Raw genomic sequence first — 20964 nt, forward strand, 5'->3', positions numbered from 1 at the left:
GAGAAAATAAAAACTAAGTCTTAAAACACCTTCCCCCACCCCTCCCTTCTTCTCGGGCTTAACTTTACTCCTGATTTTCTCTACCTCCTCCCCAACAGAGCGGTGCAGGTGGATGGGGAACTGGGGTTACACTCAGTTCATCACACGCTGTTTCTGCCGCTCCTTCCTCCTCAGGGGGAGGACTCCTCACACTCTGCCTCTGCTCCAGCGTGAGGTCCCTCCCACAGGAGACAGTCCTCCATGAACTCCAACATGAGTCCTTCCGATGGGCTGCAGTTCTTCATGAACTGCTCCAGCCTGGGTCGTTTCCTCAGGGTGCAGTCCTTCAGGAACAGACTGCTCCAGCGTGGGTCCCCCACAGGGTCCGAGTCCTGCCAGGAAACCTGCTCCAGCCTGGGCTCCTCTCTCCACGGGTCCACAGGTCCTGCCAGGAGCCTGCTCCAGCACGGGCTTCCCATGGGGTCACAGCCTCCTTCGGGCACATCCACCTGCTCTGGCATGGGGTCCTCCATGGGCTGCAGGTGGATATCTGCTCCACCATTAACCTCCACAGGCTGCAGGGGGACAGCCTGCCTCACCATGGTCTTCACCACGGGCTGCAGGGGAATCTCTGCTCCGGCACCTGGAGCATCTCCTCCCTCTCCTTCTTCACTGACCTTGGTGTCTGTGTGGCTGTTTCTCTCACATATTCTCACTCCTTTCTCTGGCTGCAGTTTCTCTTGCACAGTTTTTTCTTTTCCCCTTCTTAAATATGTTATGCCAGAGGCACTACCACTGTTGCTGATGGACTCGGCCTTGGCCAGCGGTGGGTCCATCTTGGAGCCGGCTGGCATTGGCTCTATCGGACACAGGGGAAGCTTCTAGCAGCTTCTCACAGAAGCCACCCCTGTAAGCCCCCCTGCTACCAAAACCTTGCCACACAAACCCAATACAAATGCACATGACAATTAGCAGCACTTGCGGTCTACTGGATATGGCAACCTTGTCCTGCAGAAGAACCGGGAAGCTAGGATCTGGGCTAGTGCTGTAAGACAGAGTTTCAGGACGTTTTTGAAAGTCAAAAAGGGAATTCAGGAAGCTTAGCATGAAATAGTTAAGGCAGTACTTGCCCAAGCACTGGAAGGAGTATTTTGTCCTGTCCTAAAAGTATAGTTTGACTGTTACTGTTACCAGAGTATTTGTTCACTACAGTTACAAGCATCAAAAGGCTCTTGCACAAATTGAAGCATAAAAGATGTTATAAGGGACAGTCTCTCAGTATCCTCTAGCCCAGGCACTGGTGAGTAACACTGTCAACTGTCACTCCAAGATGCTGTAAAGGACAGCAAATACAAAACAAGGTTGGAGGTTGCTTTTTCCCTAACCCAAGTGATAGCTAGTATCATCAGTGAAACAGGACATGCTACACTTTATATGACTTTATAATAGTTAATCCTCCTCATTCTTCATATAGCTAAATACTTTCAGAAGGCTTTTAAAACACAAAAGAAATGTCAAAAACTGAAGAGAAACTTGCAGGCACATAGCAGTCATAATTAGTGGTTTGCTAATAGCATCTTTTCTCCCTTTCTGTGCAGGTTTAGAACAATGGAAGCTTTGAATAAAGCAAACACAAGCTTTGCTCTCGACTTTTTCAAACATGAGTGTCAGGAAGATGGTGACAAGAATATTTTATTCTCCCCTTTGAGTATTTCATCTGCCCTGGCTACTGTTTATTTGGGAGCCAAAGGCAACACTGCAGATCAGATGGCAAAGGTGAGTCTGGGCTTCAAAAGGTAGCTGTCTGAAAGGGTTGATCTCTTGAAATAACATCCTCTATGCAAGAAATTTACCATGATGGAACAGAGGAAAGCCATAAGCAGAAAAATTACTCTAATCAAAACTCTACACACGTATATGCCAGCTCCTGTCTCACCTCTGATGTGTGCTGCAATGAATAGACCAGTTCTCCACTTGTGCAGGTCAAAGAAACAGTCTGTTCTAGTCTCTGGAAACCGGCCCCCAGCAAATGAGAGAAGTGGCACTGGTGACATTTTCTGGTTTTAAATCTCACCAGCAGAAATAAGGGATCTTCATCCCAAAGCTCAGTAACTTGAGCACTCACCAGGGAGTGGGAAACCTGGATTCTCCTTCTACTCTGCCACAAACAATTCCCATGTCACATCTCATCTCTTTGGAAATGGCCCCCCACAAAAAGACTCTCCCCTATAGCTATTATAAGTTTTGCAGTTTGATAAACATAAATCCACATCCACAAGATCAGAGAAGAAACATGGTAAGACTACAACCCTTTCTTTGGGGTATGTATTTTGCAGGTAAGATCACTTACTGAAATCCCGAAGTCGTATTTGTGCAGTTCATGGCTTCAGCAGATGGCAGTGTGAACAGCCCCAGTGCACAGTTACCTAGCTCCTATCATAGGAGGTGAGGCTTGTCACTTTGCACCTGCTAAGGCGGAGGAAGTTGTCCGACCTGCTAAGGCAGTGATCTGACTCCTGATTTATAGGACAAAAGAGGGCCAGCAGGGTAACAAAGGAAGGAGTGATCTTCTGCTAGGAAGAAGGGAAAACAAAAAAAAAAAAAAAAAAAGGCATAGCTCTTCTGAAAAATGTTCCAAGGTTGGACGCACCCCTTTGTAGCCAGGGTAAGGTGCACGTGCCCAGAGCAAGGGATTTAAGGCATGAAACTACCCCCACCATTTTCATGCTTTCTGGCACAGAGCAGTGCTCCATTTAGACTTCTGCTTTCATAGTCTCCATCTGGAGATAACTGTCTCTTCCCAGGTATTAACTGGTCAGCCCAAGGCATAACTCAAAGCAGGCAGATTCCTCTAGAAAGGCTAGTCAGATGACAGTTTTGCCCTGCAACCCTCAGCTTAGTGTGCTCATGCCGTTTTGTAGACAGGGGCCTCAAGGCCTAGCCAAAGATTTCATATTCAGTCAGGAGCGGACAAAAGAATAAAATCTGAGTTTGACTCTCTGCATCACCAGTCCCATGACATCACTGAAAGATTTTACTGAAACAGCAAATTTCCTATCCTTGCATTTATTATTGCTTTTTCCACTATAGGTACTTCACTTTAACAAAGCTGAAGGAGCCAGAAACGTCACCACAACCATAAAAATGCAAGTTTATTCCAGAACGGAAGAGCATCTATCAAATAGACGTGCCTGTTTCCAGAAGGTATCTCACCAAGTCTAGTGATCAAGCTATGGGCATGGTCACATCTTCTCTTGCTTATATTTTCCTTCCACATTTGCTTTTTCCTATGTTTGCCTTTCTCAGATGTAGTGTACACAATTAATTGGTACAGCATCCTGTGATACCTTCATTTAATGCAATACTTATTACATGCTTCCCCTTTTTAGGTAGAATTGCAAAAACTAACCTCAAATTTGCAAAATTTAAAATGTAGCGTTACCATTCTCTGTCAATGTATGTCTTGATCTTTTTCCTTTAGCTTTGAGGAGAGATTTCTTTCTCAACTTATTACTGTTCAATAGCTAGCTATTTAGCAAAAACACATTCTTTGAACAGGCATGGTTCCTACCTCAGAGAGCTAATCACAAGAATAGAGCTGTCCTCCCACACATTTGACTGCAGCATCAAGACAACAAAAAACAGAGTATTAACTTTTCCAGGCTACCTATGCTTGGTAGGTAGCCTTCTTCAAAAATTAGTCTCCATTTCAGTTGATTAGTTAACAAAATAAATTGACATGCTAGAATTTCCCAAGGTAGACCAGTTGCTTGCAGTAAATATTAGAGAAGTGGAAATCATTATATTCCTGAGATATTTTTTTGACATACGGGAAGGCATCTTGTACCAAAGTATACGTAATTTAAGATAGCCGAAAAATACAGAAAAGAAAAGGTAATCCCTCTGAGTCAGTAAAGGCAGGTTTTCCTCATTGACAATTCAACCATGGTGGCGTCAAGCTCTTCTCCCTGCTCTTACTCATCATCCTTATTCTTTGTGGGAGTGAACCATTTTCCTGCAGGCTGCCCACAAAGCCCCACCGGCCACGAGTTCCGATGAATGGGAACTTGGATCTGCATTCAACAGCCAAATCCTATGGCAGGAAGATTTATTTTAGGGTCTATGTCAACAACTCATTTGCACTGCATGAACAGAAGAGGGATTGTTCCTCATGAGTAATGCTTGTCTGAATTGTAAGAATTACAGAGTGCTGTGGGTAGGGCAAAGGGACCATTCTAACAGTTTAGAAATTTAAGTGTCTGTTCATGCCTCTGATTCTAATGTAATGACAAGATGAATATAGCACAGATTTTTAGTTTACTAATTCACAGCTTAACTTCCTCAAGCTCATTTGAGAGTTTAAGCCCACATTCATTTAATCCTGTTAGTTCAAGATAATGAATTTACTGCAATTACTGCAACATAAAAAAAAATAACAAAATATTGACATTAAGGGCAAGATTAAGAAATTTAGGGGCAAACTTTCCATGTAACACGCTCAAATTTCATAAATGAAAGGACTCACACAGCCTGTCTCACTACAGTTCTGTCTCACTAGGACTCACTACAGTTCTGTCTCTCACTCTTTGGATATACTTAGTTTCACAATCTCCACTTAGAAACCCTTAGAAGTTTTACATAGTTCAGGCTCTTACCGCTTGCATTCTGAGACACTTACAGTGTCTATACCATATCTGCAACTTTGAATACTTTCAAATGATTCTGTTAATAGCTGTCTGGTTTAGAACACCTCTTGTGTTGCAATACAAGTAACAGATCACCTCAATAGAAATACTTTACATAGAGCTGCATGAAGGAAGAAATTAGAAATTTTGAACTATATTTTACACACCAGATGAGTAACTTTTTTTTCCTTTTCTCCAAGACAGAAATTGGCAAATCGGGTAATATACATGCTGGGTTTAATGCACTCAACTTTGAAATCAACCAACCCACTAAAAATTACCTGCTTAAAAGTGTCAACCACTTATATGGAGAAAAAACATTGCCTTTCAGCAAGGTAGGTAGGCCATTTATCCAGATTATGTAGTACCATTTAATCTTTATGATCTATCTATGACAACATACCATAAACTATTATATGCTTTTAAATATTTTCATTACATCTGCAAATCATGTTAAAGGGGTCCGACAAGAAAGATGGGGATAGTCTTTTTAGCAAGGCCTGCTGTGACAGGACAAGAGGTAATGGTTTTAAACTAAAGGAGGGTAGATTTAGACTAAACACAAGGAAAAAATTTTTCACAATGAGCGTGGTGAAACACTGGAATGGGTTGCCCAGAGAGGTGGTAGATGCCCCATCCTTGGACACATTCAAGGCCAGGCTGGATGGGGCTCTGAGCAACCTGATCTAGTTGTAGATGTCCCTGCCCATGGCAGGGGGATTGGACTAGATGACCTTTAAAGATCCCTTCCATCCCAAAGCATTCTATGATTCTATGTTGTTATCCTTAACATAAATATTTTCTATGAGACTCTTCCTGAGACTTTGCACACTAAAATTTTAGTTTTATGGGATGTGTATCTAATTTCAGGGTGATTTGCAGATGTGGTTAGGTGCAAACATTTAAATTGAGTATTTCCACTAAAAAAAATACTTTGTTCCTTTGACAAAATGCCATGCTTGTAGTCTACGTAATTTTTATCATGTTTTCTCTCTATTTGGCTGTAGTTATTTATTAGCATTCATATTGGCAGGCAACAAACATAAGACAGCTCTCTCTTTTGCACTGCAGGAATACTTACAATTAGCCAAGAAATACTACGATGCAGAGCCACAATCAGTTGACTTTGTGAGAGCAGCAGATGAAATCAGAAGAGAGATCAATTCCAGGGTCGAACACCAGACTGAAGGTAAGCTCCTGCCTCTCCTCTCCCAATTCAAAATGAAGCCATTTTGGATATTGAACAAAGTCTCTGTACCTAAGGGGCCCAAGGCAGGCAAACAATTCTCCTCAGAAAGGTAAATCAGATCAGTTTTCCTAAAGCAGTCATCCACTGACAAGCCCTTACTAAAATTAGTGTCCTCCATCTGAACATGTGAGGAACGTGGCTTACTCTTCTTTGTAAATCAAGGTTACTCCAGTAATTACGTATTTGCGAATAATCTCAAGCTAGAAGCATGCTATATCAGCACTTAAAATTTCCCTGGCTTATATCTGGAGAAATTGTGCCAACACTTACTCTGAAGCAGTAAAACTGCACAATGTCTAGATGTCCATCTGTTTTCTCTAGGTAAAATCCAAAATCTGCTGCCTCCTGGATCCATAGATTCGCTCACCAGACTAGTCCTGATAAATGCGCTCTACTTCAAAGGAAACTGGGCAACAAAGTTTGAAGCTGCAGCTACCAGGCAAAGGCCTTTCAGAATAAACACGGTATGGGAATATACTAACCTATATCCTAGGCTGCAGGTGGAAAAAGCAATGAAAAAGATGAGGGAGAGAAATTCTTGTCAGTCTTTAAATCCACATGAAATCTGGCATGAAAGTTATTTCATTTAATGCATACAGTATATTTTCTTCACTGCATCTTCAGCACAAAGACTGTGCACACTTACTAGCACCTGAGCCACAAGTAAAATTGTCAGAAGCTGACTTGAAACAAGCTTCTGTTCTCTGAAGGCAGGGAAAACAAAGAGGTGAACAAAACTGTATGGGTTAGTTCTTTACGTTTTCATTTTTAACCATATGACAAATCAGAGTGGAATACAGCTGGCTGTAATAGGTGTCATCTGAGACAGCTTAGATAGCCTGCCTAGCCTCCAAGTGCCTTTCCAGAAGACCAAAGGACCTCTGTAGATCCTGTGTCCTACCACTTAGAGCCATAAGGATGTCTCAGACACACTGGGCAGCTTGTAGAGTAAATACAATAAACTTCCACTGTGCTATGTTAACTCAGCTCTTTGCTGTTCAGTCAGAGTACAAATGACAAATATCTAATTTGATTTCCTGCAGCATACAACTAAACCAGTGCCAATGATGTATCTGAGTGATAAATTTAACTGGACCTACATAGAATCAGTACAGACTGACATTCTTGAGCTTCCATATGTCAATAATGACCTCAGCATGTTTATCCTGCTACCAAGTGACATCACCGGCCTACAAAAGGTAAAGCAACTGAGAACATAAATCATGTGAAAAAACAAGAGTGTTATTGTTTACTTATTTTATGCACGTGTGAGGTGAAAGACCAGATTGCAGTCATGTTTCTAGGAAGGAGGGTACTGATCAGGCTCAAGGAAAAGCAAACCCCAAACTTGGTCTAGCACTGTGAACTTGAACCTCTTGGAGCTCAGACTAGACTTCTTACTCTTGGCAGCTGGTTGATCAGTCCTGGAAATAGGTAACCCAAACCCTACAAGACTGGCTCTTCTTCCAGCTGAACAAAAATGAGGGCAAAAAGCCAGCCCTGCTGAGATTCACTGTTTGTACTGATTCAGACAGATAAAAAAAAACAAAACAACACAAATTGGACAGCCTCCATTACTTTCCAGCAAGTCCGGAGCTAATACATATGGACACTGCCACCTCCTGTAAAGAGACGGATCCTGCCTTTGGATAATAAACTCAAATTCTCATTTACATTAGTGGGTGTTCTGTAGAAAAAAAGCTCTTTTCAGTAAATTCTAAAACATAGGGAAGACAGAAATGTGAACAGCAAATCAAACAGACTATTTTTACTTGACACTCATGTTTTTGTTCTACAACTATTTAACCCTGCAATATTCCCTGACAATTACTGAGAACAGTTCAAATACTACATTGACTTACTGTAGAGCAACATACTCCTTTAGTCAAAAAGATCTCCAAATTGGTCTTTCACTACTGGTTTTTTTTTTCGTAATCTTACAACAGCTTGAAAAGTTCTCCATTTAAGAAAAGAGAAGAAATAGTCCTTAGGGCACAGGTTTTTGAACACTCTGTAATTTTCTGATTCTCTTTTTACTAACTGCAGCTAGAAAGAGAATTGACTTTTGAAAACTTGTCTGCATGGACCAGCCCAGAGTTAATGGAGAAAATGAAAATGGAGGTTTATCTGCCCAGGTTCACGTTAGAAGAAAAATATGACCTCAAATCTACTTTGAGCAGGATGGGGATACAAGATGCCTTCACTGAAGGTCAAGCTGATTTCACAAGAATGTCAGAGAATGGCGAGCTGTTTTTGTCACAAGTTTTTCACAAGTGTTATCTGGAAGTCAATGAAGAAGGCACAGAGGCAGCAGCTGCCAGTTCAGCAGCACTGGCATCACGAAGTCTTGGTGCTACTGTTATTTTTGTAGCAGATCACCCTTTCCTCTTCTTTATCAGGCACAACAAGACCAAGAGTATCCTCTTCTTGGGAAGGTTCTCTTCCCCCTAGAAATCTGACCATCACTAAACAGGCCCTCGCAACAACAATAATGAACAAAATACACACCACGAAGAGCACGTCCTGGTTTTGGCTGGGATAGAGTTAATTTTCTTCCTAGTAGCTGGTATAGGGCTGTGTTTTGGATTTAGGATGAGAATAATGTTGATAACACACTGATGTTTTAGCTGTTGCTGAGCAGTGCTTACACTGGTCAAGGACTTTTCAGCTTCGCATGCTCTGCCAGGTGCACCAGAAGCTGGGAGGGGGCACAGCCAGGGGGGCTGACCCAGACTGGCCAAAGGGCTATGCCATACCATAGGATGTCATGCTCAGTATAAAAACTGGGGGGAGTTGGCTGGGGGGCAGCAATCGCTGCTCGGGGATGGGATGGGCGTCGGTTGGCGGGTGGTGAGTGGTTGCATCACTTGTTTTTCCTGGGCTTTGTTCCTCCCTTTTTTTTGTTGTTTTCCTTTTCACTACAATTTATTGTTGTTGTTGTTGCTGTTATTATTATTATTATTTTATTTTATTTTTTTTATTTCAATTATTAAACTGTTCTTATCTCAACCCACGAATCTTCTTACTTTTGCTCTTCCAGTTCTCTCCTCCATCCCTCCAGGGTGGGGAGGGTGACCGAGCAGCTGTGTGGTGCTTAGTTGCTGGCTGGGGTTAAACCACGACAAGCATCTCAATAGTCTGTGCACTACTTCTTCATTTTCCTGTACTGTTGACAAATCTCTCAATGTTAGAAGAAAGCATATTAAAAATAACCTGGAATTCAAGCTTTTGGCTCATTTTCCTAGCCAAAGAACCCGAAAATGGTTAGCACTACACTGTAAGTACCAAACTGTGCACAGAACAACATTGATGCATCTTTTCAGCACTTTCTGAACCAGAACTGTCACAATGCAGAACAGACTAAGTTGATCTAGAACAGTAATTCCCAACACACTTGCTTTGGTACATAAGAAGAAAACAAACAGGAAAAACTCCTTCCTGCAGAACGTTGCTGCATCTCCATTGGTTTCAGCTCACTAAGCTGGTCATCCTAGGAGGGCTACCTCACCCACATTCTTGTCAGTTTTATACCAACTTTGCAGGCTGGCATAGCTGGTAATGAAATAAACCTGCATGCAAAGGGGCTAACACATATACTTTCTAATCTCCGTCCCACAGCAATTGGAAAATATTGGACAATATAGAACTGGAGGAAAAAAAAACCATATGTGCCTTGAAACCTTCTCTTTTGTAACCTTTCATGCATTCAATGCTGTTGCCAGCCCAGCACTGCACTGCTTTACTCTCGTTTTGCTTTGTCACTTACTTCACTGGTTTGAGGCAAGATCAAATTGGAGAATCAAGCCTGTAATACTAACTCCCTAAGTGCCTTCTGGAAGATTACATGCAAATCCCCCAGTACACGTTTACCCCTGTCACAGCTCTTTCTCCTAAGGAGGACAGTGTCCTAATCAGTCATGCACATTTGCGGGAGATGGTCCTTACTCTCTGAATTCAGAAGAGAGAGTAAAGGACTGCGTCTCTTACAGGGCTTGCACACACCGCCAGCATCTTACTAGAAATATCACTTCTTGGGACGGCAGGACTCCTTTTTCCTGACAGAGAGGAGACTGCTGACTGTCGCTGAGTCCTTTCTGTTTTTTTCCATGTGACCGGCTGCTTCCAGGGTCCCTTCTGGCTCTGCTTCCCAAATGGGAAGGAGCATAGGCAAAGTGTTGTGAAGCCAGTGCATTTTTGTAACCCTGCACAACCTCAACAGCACTGCCTTCTGTCTGACTCCTCAGCTGTGAAACATGACACAGGATCCCTGTGCATTCAGGTGCAATTCTGCCATGCCCTCCTTCACTTAATGCAAGGGCTTCACGTCCCCATGGCCAAGCCCCTTAAGCACTTCCTGATGTGCCTCAGGAATAAAGAGGAAAGACACGCCTGGGAGGCCCAGGACAAACAAAATCATGACAACATGCGCCCAAACTCACTCACAGGCCTTTAAAGTCAATGGAAATGTGAATCACCTTTTCTCTCTCCTTCAAGTATTTTAAGCATGACTGCAAAGATGACAGAGTTAATGTCCTCTTGGCAGTGAGAGCTCATTACCAAGTGGCAATGGACACAGCGCTTGAAGGGTGAGTTGCACATTAGGGAACAAGCTCTTCCCAGGGTAAGCAGCACAGCACTGCAGAAGGTTGTCCAGAAAGGATGGGGAATCTCCATCCTCGGAAGGGCTGTGGCTGACCTTATCTACTGACGGCCCTGCTCCAGGCAGGAGGTTGACCTCTGGATGTCCCTTTCAATTAACATGTGTGATTTTCTCTCTCTTGTCAACAGCCATTCTGCCTTGCCACCTCCCTTTCTCATCCTGCCTGGCATCCTTGCATCTTGACTAGCAAAGGGAGCTGGCTTGCTCACTCTCAGCACACTTCTTTGGGACTTGGAGTCTCCTGGCTTGGGCTTTCCCACCACCTAACCGTTCAGCTGACCTATCTCCTATCCTGATTTCTTGAGGACTTACTCATTGTACTAAAACCAACACTTGTTTAATTTCTGGCATTTCTTCATTGCCTTGCACAACATTGATTTCTGCCACTTTTTAGAAGACTTGACCCACTCTGTTCCTGTAAGCAGGCTTGCACCAAAATGCTTAGCACACAGTACAGTTTCCTTCCTTTCCTCTATTCCCCTTCCCCTGTCCCTCAGGGTCTTACAGTTGTTGCCACCACCTTCTCCTTCTTCCACCACCCAATAGCAGCCCTCTTTTGGGACTGCAGAGTGAAAACTACTGTGCCATGTTTGCCCCCATTTTATTTTTTCACTCCATCCTTGCTCGAGCCCATCCAGTGGGGTTGTTTCAGTCCTTGCCCTCCTTCACTATATGCAAGTACGGTGCACTAACTCAGTGTTTTACAGTGTTTCTCTCAAACGATTCCCAGCCATGGTTGCAATGAGATTTTTTCATCAACACAATCAGTGGGGTATCTGTCCCTTACCCTGAATGGTCATTCATGGCTTTGCCTCTGTCTATGCTCCTAATGATCTTCAATCTGAAGCTGGACTCCCAGTGTCTAATTCAATCACTAAGCTTGACGTTTTATGCTGACGTACCGTATTTGAAACCCAGGAGTCACAGCTGCACAAAGCTGGAGAGGAGAGTCAGGCCTACAATATCTGCTTATATCCAGAAACCAAAACCAAGCATTCTAGTTGTGTAACCTTTTTATTAGTCATTTATTTTAAACAACAGACCAGTTGTCTCCACAACACCAGAAGACCCTTGGAATGGGTGAACTGTTCTGCTATCCTGTCAGTAGACTATTGTACTGTAACAATAGAGCTAAGATTTTAATTCCATTGTCCTTTTGAAATGTCTAAAACTGAAAAGGGGCAAGGTCAACACGGAGGACAAAATTACATAAGATCTTTTGGGTATTTGGTAGAAAGGAGCTTTGGGTAGGCGGAAACAACCTGGATGTAGGGAAGAAGGAAAGGGAGGTGCAAGCAGTACTATATTTCTAAATTTACTCATTGCTTAACACACAAACGCAGAACCTGACCGAGGACAAGACCTAAGTCTTCTCTCTCACGGGATCAGAGGTAAATATTTAAACTAATTTAACTAACTTTTCCGATGCTTTTAAAAAGTGATCTGTGGCTTGCATGAATGTATAGGCAAATTATAATGTACCAGTGTTATAGTGCCTCATGTTTTTCTAGATGTCAGCCCTTAGAGAAAACAAATCTGTGATGCTACGGAAAACTGATAATTCAGGGAAGAACTGATCACAAGAAGGAAAGTTTTCTTACAGCAGTAACTGTCTTATTAATGAAAATCTTCAGTTTGATAAAGGAGAAGAAAAGGCCATTTTCATTCTGCAAAGGCACAGCACTGCACATTATCAGGCCAGGAACTCAGAGGAGTATTCATTAGCGGAAAACAGAGAAATTTCCACCTGGGTGCTCTCTTGGTTGTGTTCTCCAAGGAAAGAAAATCACTCTGTGGTACAGATTTGGTACTGACAGCACACTGATTGCCAGAAGAACTGTAGTCGTTTGGCAACCAAACACTTCATAAGCACCTGCAGACTTCAGAGATTGCCCCACAATTTCTGTAGCTCCATTCAACAGGTATAAATCTTAATAATAATAATAATAATAATAACAACAACAACAACAACAACAACAACATTTCTGGTCTCTTGACCGGAAAACAACATGAGGCAGGTACTACTGGGCAGGTATCTTGAAGTCTGGAATACTCATAACCCCAAGATATCTGCCAGTTTCTAGGGAAAATAAAATTGCTGGAACATAGAGAAGGGGTGGTAGGTACACATCATGAATAAAACTCCATCAATCTAAAAGCAAATAACAGCTTTGTTATTCATGATACTACTCAGAATAGGTGGCTGGCCAGGAAAAGCACATGAGTCTAACAAGTATTCCTAAATCCTTTCTCAGTATCAGCTCTCAATTCTATACAGATCCAAAATGAAGTAGTGGGAAACTCAGGTGCCTTGTGAATCTATGTATTAAAACCACATTTAAATTCCCCTGGGAACATTATTTTGATAAATCATTAGTTAAGGACGAAAAGGAAGAAAAATGCGCACCTTGCAAATCTGCACATTTTTGAAAACTGAAGGGAGAAAGAAACACAAAGAAAACTGCAGCTGTATGAAAGAGGACATATGTACAATAATAGGACAATATTATCTGGGTAACAAAAACCTAAAAGAAATTGCTGCTCCTAACAGGTGGCAAACAGTATCTGTGTGGAAGATAAAACATTCAACTAGGCTATTAGTTTTAATGGGTGCCAATGCATTGTGTTGTACATGTAACATTTCTCACTAATACGCACTGTGTACATAATTTTAAACATTCAAATAGTACAATTCTTTCTGTTGCCTCTTTCCAGGTTGTAGCAATGGAACTGGTCTCAACATCAATTGACATGTTTACGGTTGATCTTTTCAAAAAGCTGAATGAAAGCAACAAGAGCAAAAACATCTTCTTTTCCCCTTGGAGCATATCATCTGCTCTGGCTCTGATGTACCTGGGTGCAAAAGGCAATACAGCAACAGAGATGGCAGAGGTAGGTTGCTCTTTGAAGGACACACCCCATACAACACCTGGCTCCCGTACTGGCTGCGAAATTTAGTGTTAGAAAAACTTGCCACCACAATGACAACGAACCAAGGCAGACCAGAGAATGTAACAAGTGAATGATAAATTTTATTCATTTCATAGCAGGTCCCCCACTTCTCCACTAAGAGAAAGCATCCTATGGGTATCACACGCTGAGCACAGAGGTTCTCTGAACCTGACTTCTTCTATATTATTCTACACCTTCTAATTTACCCTGTGATTCTATGACTCTGTCACAGATGGGATATTCCCTTTGAGAAGCAAACACCTGATGCCAGTAGCTCCTAACTAATAGCCAGGAGGCTTGCAGATCCCAGCACCCTCCCTCTCTCCCCTGGCCAGGATGCATCTTTCTACCTTGATTCATGCTTTCCTAAACAACAGCCTAACAATCCAGCAGGAGAACAGGAAGGGCTTTGATATCTCCACAACCCCTGACCCAATCCTTCCTAATGCCACATGGGCACATTGCTGGCTCAACAGGAGCTGTGGTGCTCAGCACTGCCCGGCACTCTCCTCTGTGTCACCGCATTCCCGTTCAGATGCCTTTGTACCATTATGGCAGGGAGAAACATTTGGGTTTGCACAAACACATTGCTATTGCTGAGAGCAACAGCTGTGGAAGGGAGTTCAGCCTTGCAGCGTGCAGACAGGAGCACTGCGTCGATGCTCTGGGAGGGGGACAGTGATACTCATTGTTACTCTGTGGGATTTATGTATACTACAGCTTCGGCATCCCTTTGATTAGTCACCTAAGCAGCAGATAGCACAGCGAGTTATACAGAGCAAACCAAGACAACTATTTGATCCCCATTTGGCTTTAAGTCACACCAGTTCCTTCATGCCTATTTCTTACCTTTGGAAACTCTGCTTGCAGGTTCTTCATTTCACTCAAGCAACAGGAGCTGAAGGCTCTTCTTCTGTGGCCAGACCTCAGGGGAGAACAAAGAGAAGAAAAATGGTATCTATTAGAACTGAAATCCCAAGATAAAGAATCTCCAGAATCAAAATGTCCAGATACAACTTTAGGAACCCAGTATTTCTTGTCTGCACCCCTCTTTAAAGTACAAACCCCAAAATACTTCACAACAGGTTCAAGTTCAGTTCCTTTCACTCACTCAGGCTCTGAGCAGCATGGAAGGACAAGTCACTGGGACAGTCTGGAAGGTTTGCTATATGGCAAATCAGTTAATCCAGTCATAAACAGAGCCCTGCAAATTGCAGTGATGGTAAACTTGGAAAAATAAAGAGAGAGAGGAACTCAAATCCCTCTCCCACATATATCACTTAGCATGTTTTGAAAACTTCATGCTAAAATGCAATTGCTGAATGTATGGTTTCTCTTTCCAAGGATCCTGAGCACAAGCAAGCTGAAGATATCCATTCTGGCTTCAAAGAGCTCCTGACTGCCATCAACAAACCCAGAAGCACCTACTCACTGAGAAGTGCCAACCGTATTTACATGGAAAAAACCTTCCTATTACTGCCAGTAAGTTCAATCTCAGAGAGGAGTAAGAAAAGGTGCAAAAATTATTTCTCATTTTAATTACTTGTCATTAATAGAACAGGTTTGAAGCTGACCCTGAATACTGTAAATGAAGAGGCCTGGATTCCAGTGATAAACTTAACTGGAAAATACCCGTCAGTATGCTCACAGGGTGCACTGCCCTTTGACTGTAGTGTAGGGATTCCTTTTCCATGGTTTTATTATTGGAACGCCCAATATATACAATTGTAAATGAGACATTAAAATAAGGGAATTTTCTGTCCTTTGGTTATTTCTTAACTGTTAACTCACAGTCCAACGGAGAGTAACAAGCAAGATCCTGCAGTCCTCTAGGCCCAAGAAGCTACCAAAAAGTCCAAGAACTAACAACTTCCCTTTGGGACTGAAAAATCCAGTATAGTATAGAACTTTTTTTTTTTTTTTTTTTTTTTTTTTTTTCTATTTTTCAGAGATACCTACAGCTCAGTAAGAACTACTACAAAGCACAGCCACACAAGGTTAACTTTAAGACAGCACCGGAACAATCCAGAAAGGAAATCAACACTTGGGTTGAAAAACAAACTGAGGGTAAGCTGAGCTCAACCCCAACAACATCTTTCCTCTCCTATTAAGTCAGCCTGCCGTTTCCTCTGGGCAGGTGCCCTTGCTTCCCCATGTGCTACTGCAGCAGCCAGGTCATGCCTTCCAAAGTGGACCGTGAGCAGAGATGCAGTGGGAAGACAGAGAAAAAGCAGCACACTTAAGCAGCTTCAAATACCTGATCCAGACCTCAGTGAGCTCCTTGGAGAGACTCCCATCGACTCCGCTGTGCTCTGCATCAGCTGGTCCTCAAGCACAACTGCTGCCCTGGCGCTGTACCTGTGCACCACAGGCAAAGCAGACAGAGGGGAGAAACACCTCTCCTTACCAGTGTGCTCCAAGGCGGGTGGGGATGCCTATCTAGCTGTACCGTCCTGCACTGGCCAGAGGTGCTGGCCTCCTTTTACCCGGTGTAACCAGCTGGTGAGGCAGTATATGGCTTTCTGCTTCTAGCTGCTTGCCATGAAGCTGTGACATTTTTGGGGGAAGGAGTCAATCCCTGTCAGCTAGCCAGGAGAACTGGGCAGCAAACAGCTTTGGAAACTGTAAACAAACTAATTGATTTATGTCAGGGGAATGTTTTAGGGAGTAGGGAACTGAGGCATGGACTTTTTCACTGAGGAGTTGAATTGAGAGAAAAAACAATCAAAACATGTCCTCCTGCTACACTGGAATGAAACCTGACTCTTCTGATTTCAAAAGGCAAAATCAAGAATTTCCTGACTTCACGAGATGTGGCAAGTTCCACCAAGCTGATCCTGGTAAATGCCGTTTACTTCAAGGCAGAATGGGAAGTGAAATTTCAGGCAGAATATACGAATCTGGAACCCTTCCGACTGAGCAAGGTAAGCTCCTTCCGTATCCTTCTTACCGTAAACAGCCTGGTGACAACAGCTACTGCTGAAATCTTCCCATTTCGTAAGTCTTTTAGGTACCCCTTTGGTAACTAGACTCTCTGTGAAAAGCTGGTTACATCAAAACATGTCAGTGCTCAGCTCACTGCAACATTAAGATGCTGCTCAGGTAAATGTTAATGAGCTCCAGATAACAGCTACCGTTTCCAAAAGCACTAGAGTCACTTAAGACCTTTTTATAAAACAGTGTGAAAAGGGCTAGATTGTAAAAACATGATTTTGAGAGTCCAAGCTTCATGCACAGGAACCACATGCCATTTTATGTGTGAGTACAGTACTTGGGCCTCTGCGCTGTGCAGCCTAGACAGGCGCGAACATACTTGCTCAGATAGAGCTGCAACAGGGTACCCTGAATGGGTGAATGGTTGGGCAAGACTAGCAGAAATGTTAATGGCATGTGTCCAGAAGAGATGTCAATGAATTCACATCAAAAGACAAGAGCTCTGTGCAATTTCCACCAACTGTAGATTTTGCCTTCTGATTAGCACGTATACACTGGCTGCCTCCCTGAATGAAGGGACGTAGATGTTAAGAGAGGTTACATACTCCTGCAAAGGTGACTGCCAGGAACTCCCCTCATCATGAGCCCCTTTGCACAGATGTTAATATTATCTTCTGTTAATGGTTGTGACATAAAAAGCAATCAGCTAGTCACCACTTCTTGCCAGAGAGAGGAGACCACAGAAAAACTGCACAACACTCGTCGTCTTAAACCATAGCTGTTTCTCTGTTGTAGTGTTGCAAGGCTGTATCCCATACCTGCTCTATCCCCCAAATCCTTGCAGACATTTCTAACTCTCTTCTTCCCTCCTCTGTGGGCTACTGTGCACGTTTTGGGGAGAAGAGAAAAATCAGTCAGTTCAGCCTCCAACAAAATGCTCTGGGACAAACACCAAGATAAGCAATATCGTCCAGTCAAGAAAAGCTTTGGAAAATGAATGACAAATCACTGTTATAAAAGCTGCTTACAAAAGTTTCCTCTCCCTCCACTGCACTGAGTCATCGTCATCCTTCCTTTAAAGGAATGATTTCTTACTTATAAATAAATACTTTACAGAACAAGACCAAGCCTGTGAAGATGATGCACATGAGACATACATTTCCACTTCTCATCATGGAAACAATGAATTTTAAAATGATTGAGTTACCATATGTGGAACATGAACTCAGTATGTTCATCCTCCTTCCCGATGACATCACAGACAGCACTACGGGTCTCGAACAGGTAAAAAAGTATGCTACATCCATTTTGTTCCAATACCCAGTCATTACAAAAAGAAAAAAGAAGAGGCTGGCGACCATATCTCCCCCTCTGAGGACATGCTGTTTGATCTCCTCCTCTAGCTGAGTTAATTTCCTTTAATATCTATCTAATCCCAAGAAAGTTCCTCCACACTGAGTGCCCTTAGTTTGGTAAACAACTGAAGACAGTCAACAGTGTGCATAACCAGATGCTTAGCTCTTCAACAGCTCCATGACTGACACCCAGTCCTACATGACCTGTAAGGGTTAAACCTCCCTTCACTGCACATTCAGGAGGGAGAGTACTGCACAAGTAGTCATAGCCTCTCCCTGCAATAACAGACACCTCTTCTCCATGGCCTGGAAGTTTATTCACCATCTTGTTCTCATTCTGTTTGCATCCCCTCCTCTGCCCCTGCCATTTATTTGCTGTCTGAAAACCTAGGATTTTGGTGAGACTGCATTTGCTACAACAATGACATCTGCCACTGTAGTTACTACAGTTGCAAGACTGTTAAATTCTTGACATCTATCATGTCAAGAATACCATTCATTGCTCTCCTCCATTTGATCTGAGCTGAACCCTGGTGACATAGTGTGCAGGACACAGAATGTCACTGAAAGATTTTGCTGGAAGCAGTTTGTTTTAAAATTGCCAAGGAAATACGTGCAATATTAACACCTCTTTCCATGGAACTGGACTAACCCACCTGGCACACAGCTGGCAATCTTCCAGCAATTTCCTTCACATCAAGACTGAATGAAAAGAGAGGAAAGAACTACCTCAGAGGATGGCAGCTGCAGGTGTTGAGTGTCCTGTCTTTCTTTTGCAATGAATTTGGTAGGGGTGGTGCTCAAAACCTTGCAGCATTAAGTCTCAAATGTTTGTTGCACACCCTGCCTCTGATCGTCAGTAAAACCAATTTATATTTCATGCTTTCAGCTAAATGTTAAATTTGCCATTTAAAAACTGTTTAATTCATTACATTGCCATAAAATTGATTAATTCATAATGAAGTAGTTGTTTTTTCCTTGCAAACATTAAATTCCTTCTCTTTCTTAAATGATAGCTGGAAAGAGAATTGACATATAAGAAGCTGTCGGAATGGACTGATTCCAAGAAGAAGACCGAAACTCTTGTGGATCTGTACCTACCTAAGTTCAAAGTGGAGGAGAGGTTTGACATCAGCGATAGTCTGATGAGCATGGGAATGCGCAGTGCCTTTGGCAGCAGTGCGGATTTCAGTGGAATGGCTGAGGAGGGTGGCATGCACATCTCCAAAATTCTTCACAAGTCTTTTGTTGCAGTTGATGAGAAAGGCACTGAGGCAGCTGCTGCTACTGCAAATGTCATATATACAAGTCTACCTTTTGACCATGCTCTGAAATTTAAGGTTGACCACCCTTTCCACTTCTTCATCAGACACAACAAATCCAAGACCATCCTCTTTTTTGGCAGATTCTGCTCTCCCCTAGAATGAGTTATTACTTGCTCCCAGACAGCACCCAAGGTTCACTGTTCAACAGAGAAACGTGAACCGCAGTGTTAAAAGCTCAACCTTAAGCCGTGTAGCCATACGTACCGAAAGTGTATGTTCTTTTTCTTCCCCCCCTCAAGTAAGGCAGCACCCAGAGACCACCCTGTGCCTCAAAGACCATCCCTCTACTGCTTATTTCCATTGTCCTAATGAGACAGCCCTCCACAGAAAACAGAGTGCAGAATATTGCTCCCTTGCATCAAACCTGCTCTTCTGGCTTTGTTGTTCGAGAGTAAGGTGGAGCCATAAAAGCTCTCTGCACACAGGCCATCACCTAGCCCCACGCTAAGTGCTGACTTCAAGGGAAATGCAGTTCATCCTCTTAAATATCCCAGGGAGGAAAAAAATCCCTGAAAGGAAAAAAAAGAACTTGTAGAAATCTATATGATCTCTTTTCCTCACTGGGAAACCTGCATTTGCATTACAATGCAGTTTCCTTATGTTCATTTCAAATTTAAAGACTGTTGGAAATCAACAAAATTTAATACAAACCCAGAATAATCTCAAAATGCCCCTCACCTTCCCCTGTCTCACCGCATGTATACAGACACATTACATTCATTCTCTCCTGGCCTTGCAGCTTCATGAAAAAATGAGGCAGTGAGGGAAAATGGTCCAGCCCTTAACATTTAATCGCTGGCTTCTAAACAGCTTGCATTTTTTTCTCATTTTTCTAAACCTTGTAGGTTAAGGTTGCTGAGAGATCCAATCAGCAAAAATGCTAAGAAAACTATAAGGAACATGCTTCTTCCTACCTCTTACCGATATGCAATCTAAAACCTCCAGAATGCAAATCTGCTTCCTCTTTTTAATTTAACCTAATTATACCTGTTTCCTGGCTAATACCTCCACAGTTTCCTTGCTACCTGTATCATTGATCAATGTATGATTTATGTAATGGTTTATGATGAATTATATAACTTGAGTGCATCTCAGCAAAGATAGTCATGGTATTGACAGAAACACCAGTGAGATTTTAACTGATGCTTTACTTCATAATTTTACCACGATCTGCATTTAATCCAATAAATGAACTTGGAGTTGTGTTTGTGTTATTCGAGACACTGACTTACCTGGTTCTCTCAGAGCGCCATGTAAGGTGCGCGGCTTCCATTCTTGCCTTTCCAAATCAACCACCACATCATCCTGATCGACAAAGCTGACACGCTTATTGTCTTATTTCCACTAGGCTTCAAACAGCCCCCAAACCACTGTTATTCAGCATGTTATCCTAGGCATCTACTAAACATACCAAATCAAATTAAACTATGTGATGAACAGGTTTTTGCTCACTGAGTCAAGGCATTCAAGCTTTTATTTTTAAGCATTCAGTTTTCCATTTCTGACCACTGCTTCTTGCACTATCACCCCCCCGGGACCTACTCAGGAGGCTTGTTTTCCTGTTACAATACACTAGAAACAAAAAGTCTGACTACAGCTTATAGCCCAGAAGAGCAGCTTCCAAACACCCCTCTTCCCCATGTACAATAGCAAACAAGCAACGCTGCACTGGCAACATCAGTTCCCTCCATTGGCTTGGGAGGGCAGCAGTTGTGCTTTCCTGTGGCCATGAGGAACAGCATAAAGTTGTGTAGCTGTTGTGGTACTCAGTAACCACATGTCAGAGAACATTATCTAAGGAAATAAGATTTGAATGCAGGACAGA

The 20964-nt window shown here is 42.7% G+C and overlaps 2 protein-coding genes across 2 annotated transcripts; both read left to right on the forward strand.

Annotated features, from left to right (window-relative positions):
* Positions 1-1587: 1587 nt before the first annotated feature.
* LOC309590453 (serpin B10-like) lies at positions 1588-8364 on the forward strand (the record flags this gene model as incomplete). Its single annotated transcript, XM_082311669.1, has 7 exons — positions 1588-1755; positions 3070-3183; positions 4865-4999; positions 5736-5853; positions 6235-6377; positions 6957-7112; positions 7960-8364. The coding sequence occupies 7 exons, from the start codon at positions 1588-1590 to the stop codon at positions 8362-8364; spliced, it is 1239 nt and encodes a 412-aa protein (XP_082167795.1).
* Positions 8365-11887: 3523 nt separating this feature from the next.
* LOC309590435 (heterochromatin-associated protein MENT-like) lies at positions 11888-20303 on the forward strand. The gene is made up of 8 exons (XM_082311630.1): positions 11888-11964; positions 13289-13465; positions 14396-14479; positions 14870-15007; positions 15475-15592; positions 16307-16449; positions 17576-17743; positions 18831-20303. The coding sequence occupies exons 2-8, from the start codon at positions 13298-13300 to the stop codon at positions 19239-19241; spliced, it is 1230 nt and encodes a 409-aa protein (XP_082167756.1). The 5' UTR covers positions 11888-11964; positions 13289-13297; the 3' UTR covers positions 19242-20303.
* The last annotated feature ends 661 nt before the right edge of the window (positions 20304-20964 follow it).

The sequence above is a fragment of the Platalea leucorodia genome (assembly GCF_965183815.1).
Source record: "Platalea leucorodia genome assembly, chromosome: 1".
Lineage (NCBI taxonomy): Eukaryota > Metazoa > Chordata > Aves > Pelecaniformes > Threskiornithidae > Platalea > Platalea leucorodia.

What these genes read in the sequence shown, in the direction of transcription:
- LOC309590435 (XM_082311630.1), top strand. Translation starts at nt 13,298, where the DNA reads ATGGAACTGGTCTCAACATCAATTGACATGTTTACGGTTGATCTTTTC. An exon ending in GGTTGAAAAACAAACTGAGG is followed by an intron (nt 15,593 to 16,306) that starts GTAAGCTGAGCT and finishes TGATTTCAAAAG; the next exon opens with GCAAAATCAAGAATTTCCTG. An exon ending in AACCCTTCCGACTGAGCAAG is followed by an intron (nt 16,450 to 17,575) that starts GTAAGCTCCTTC and finishes AATACTTTACAG; the next exon opens with AACAAGACCAAGCCTGTGAA.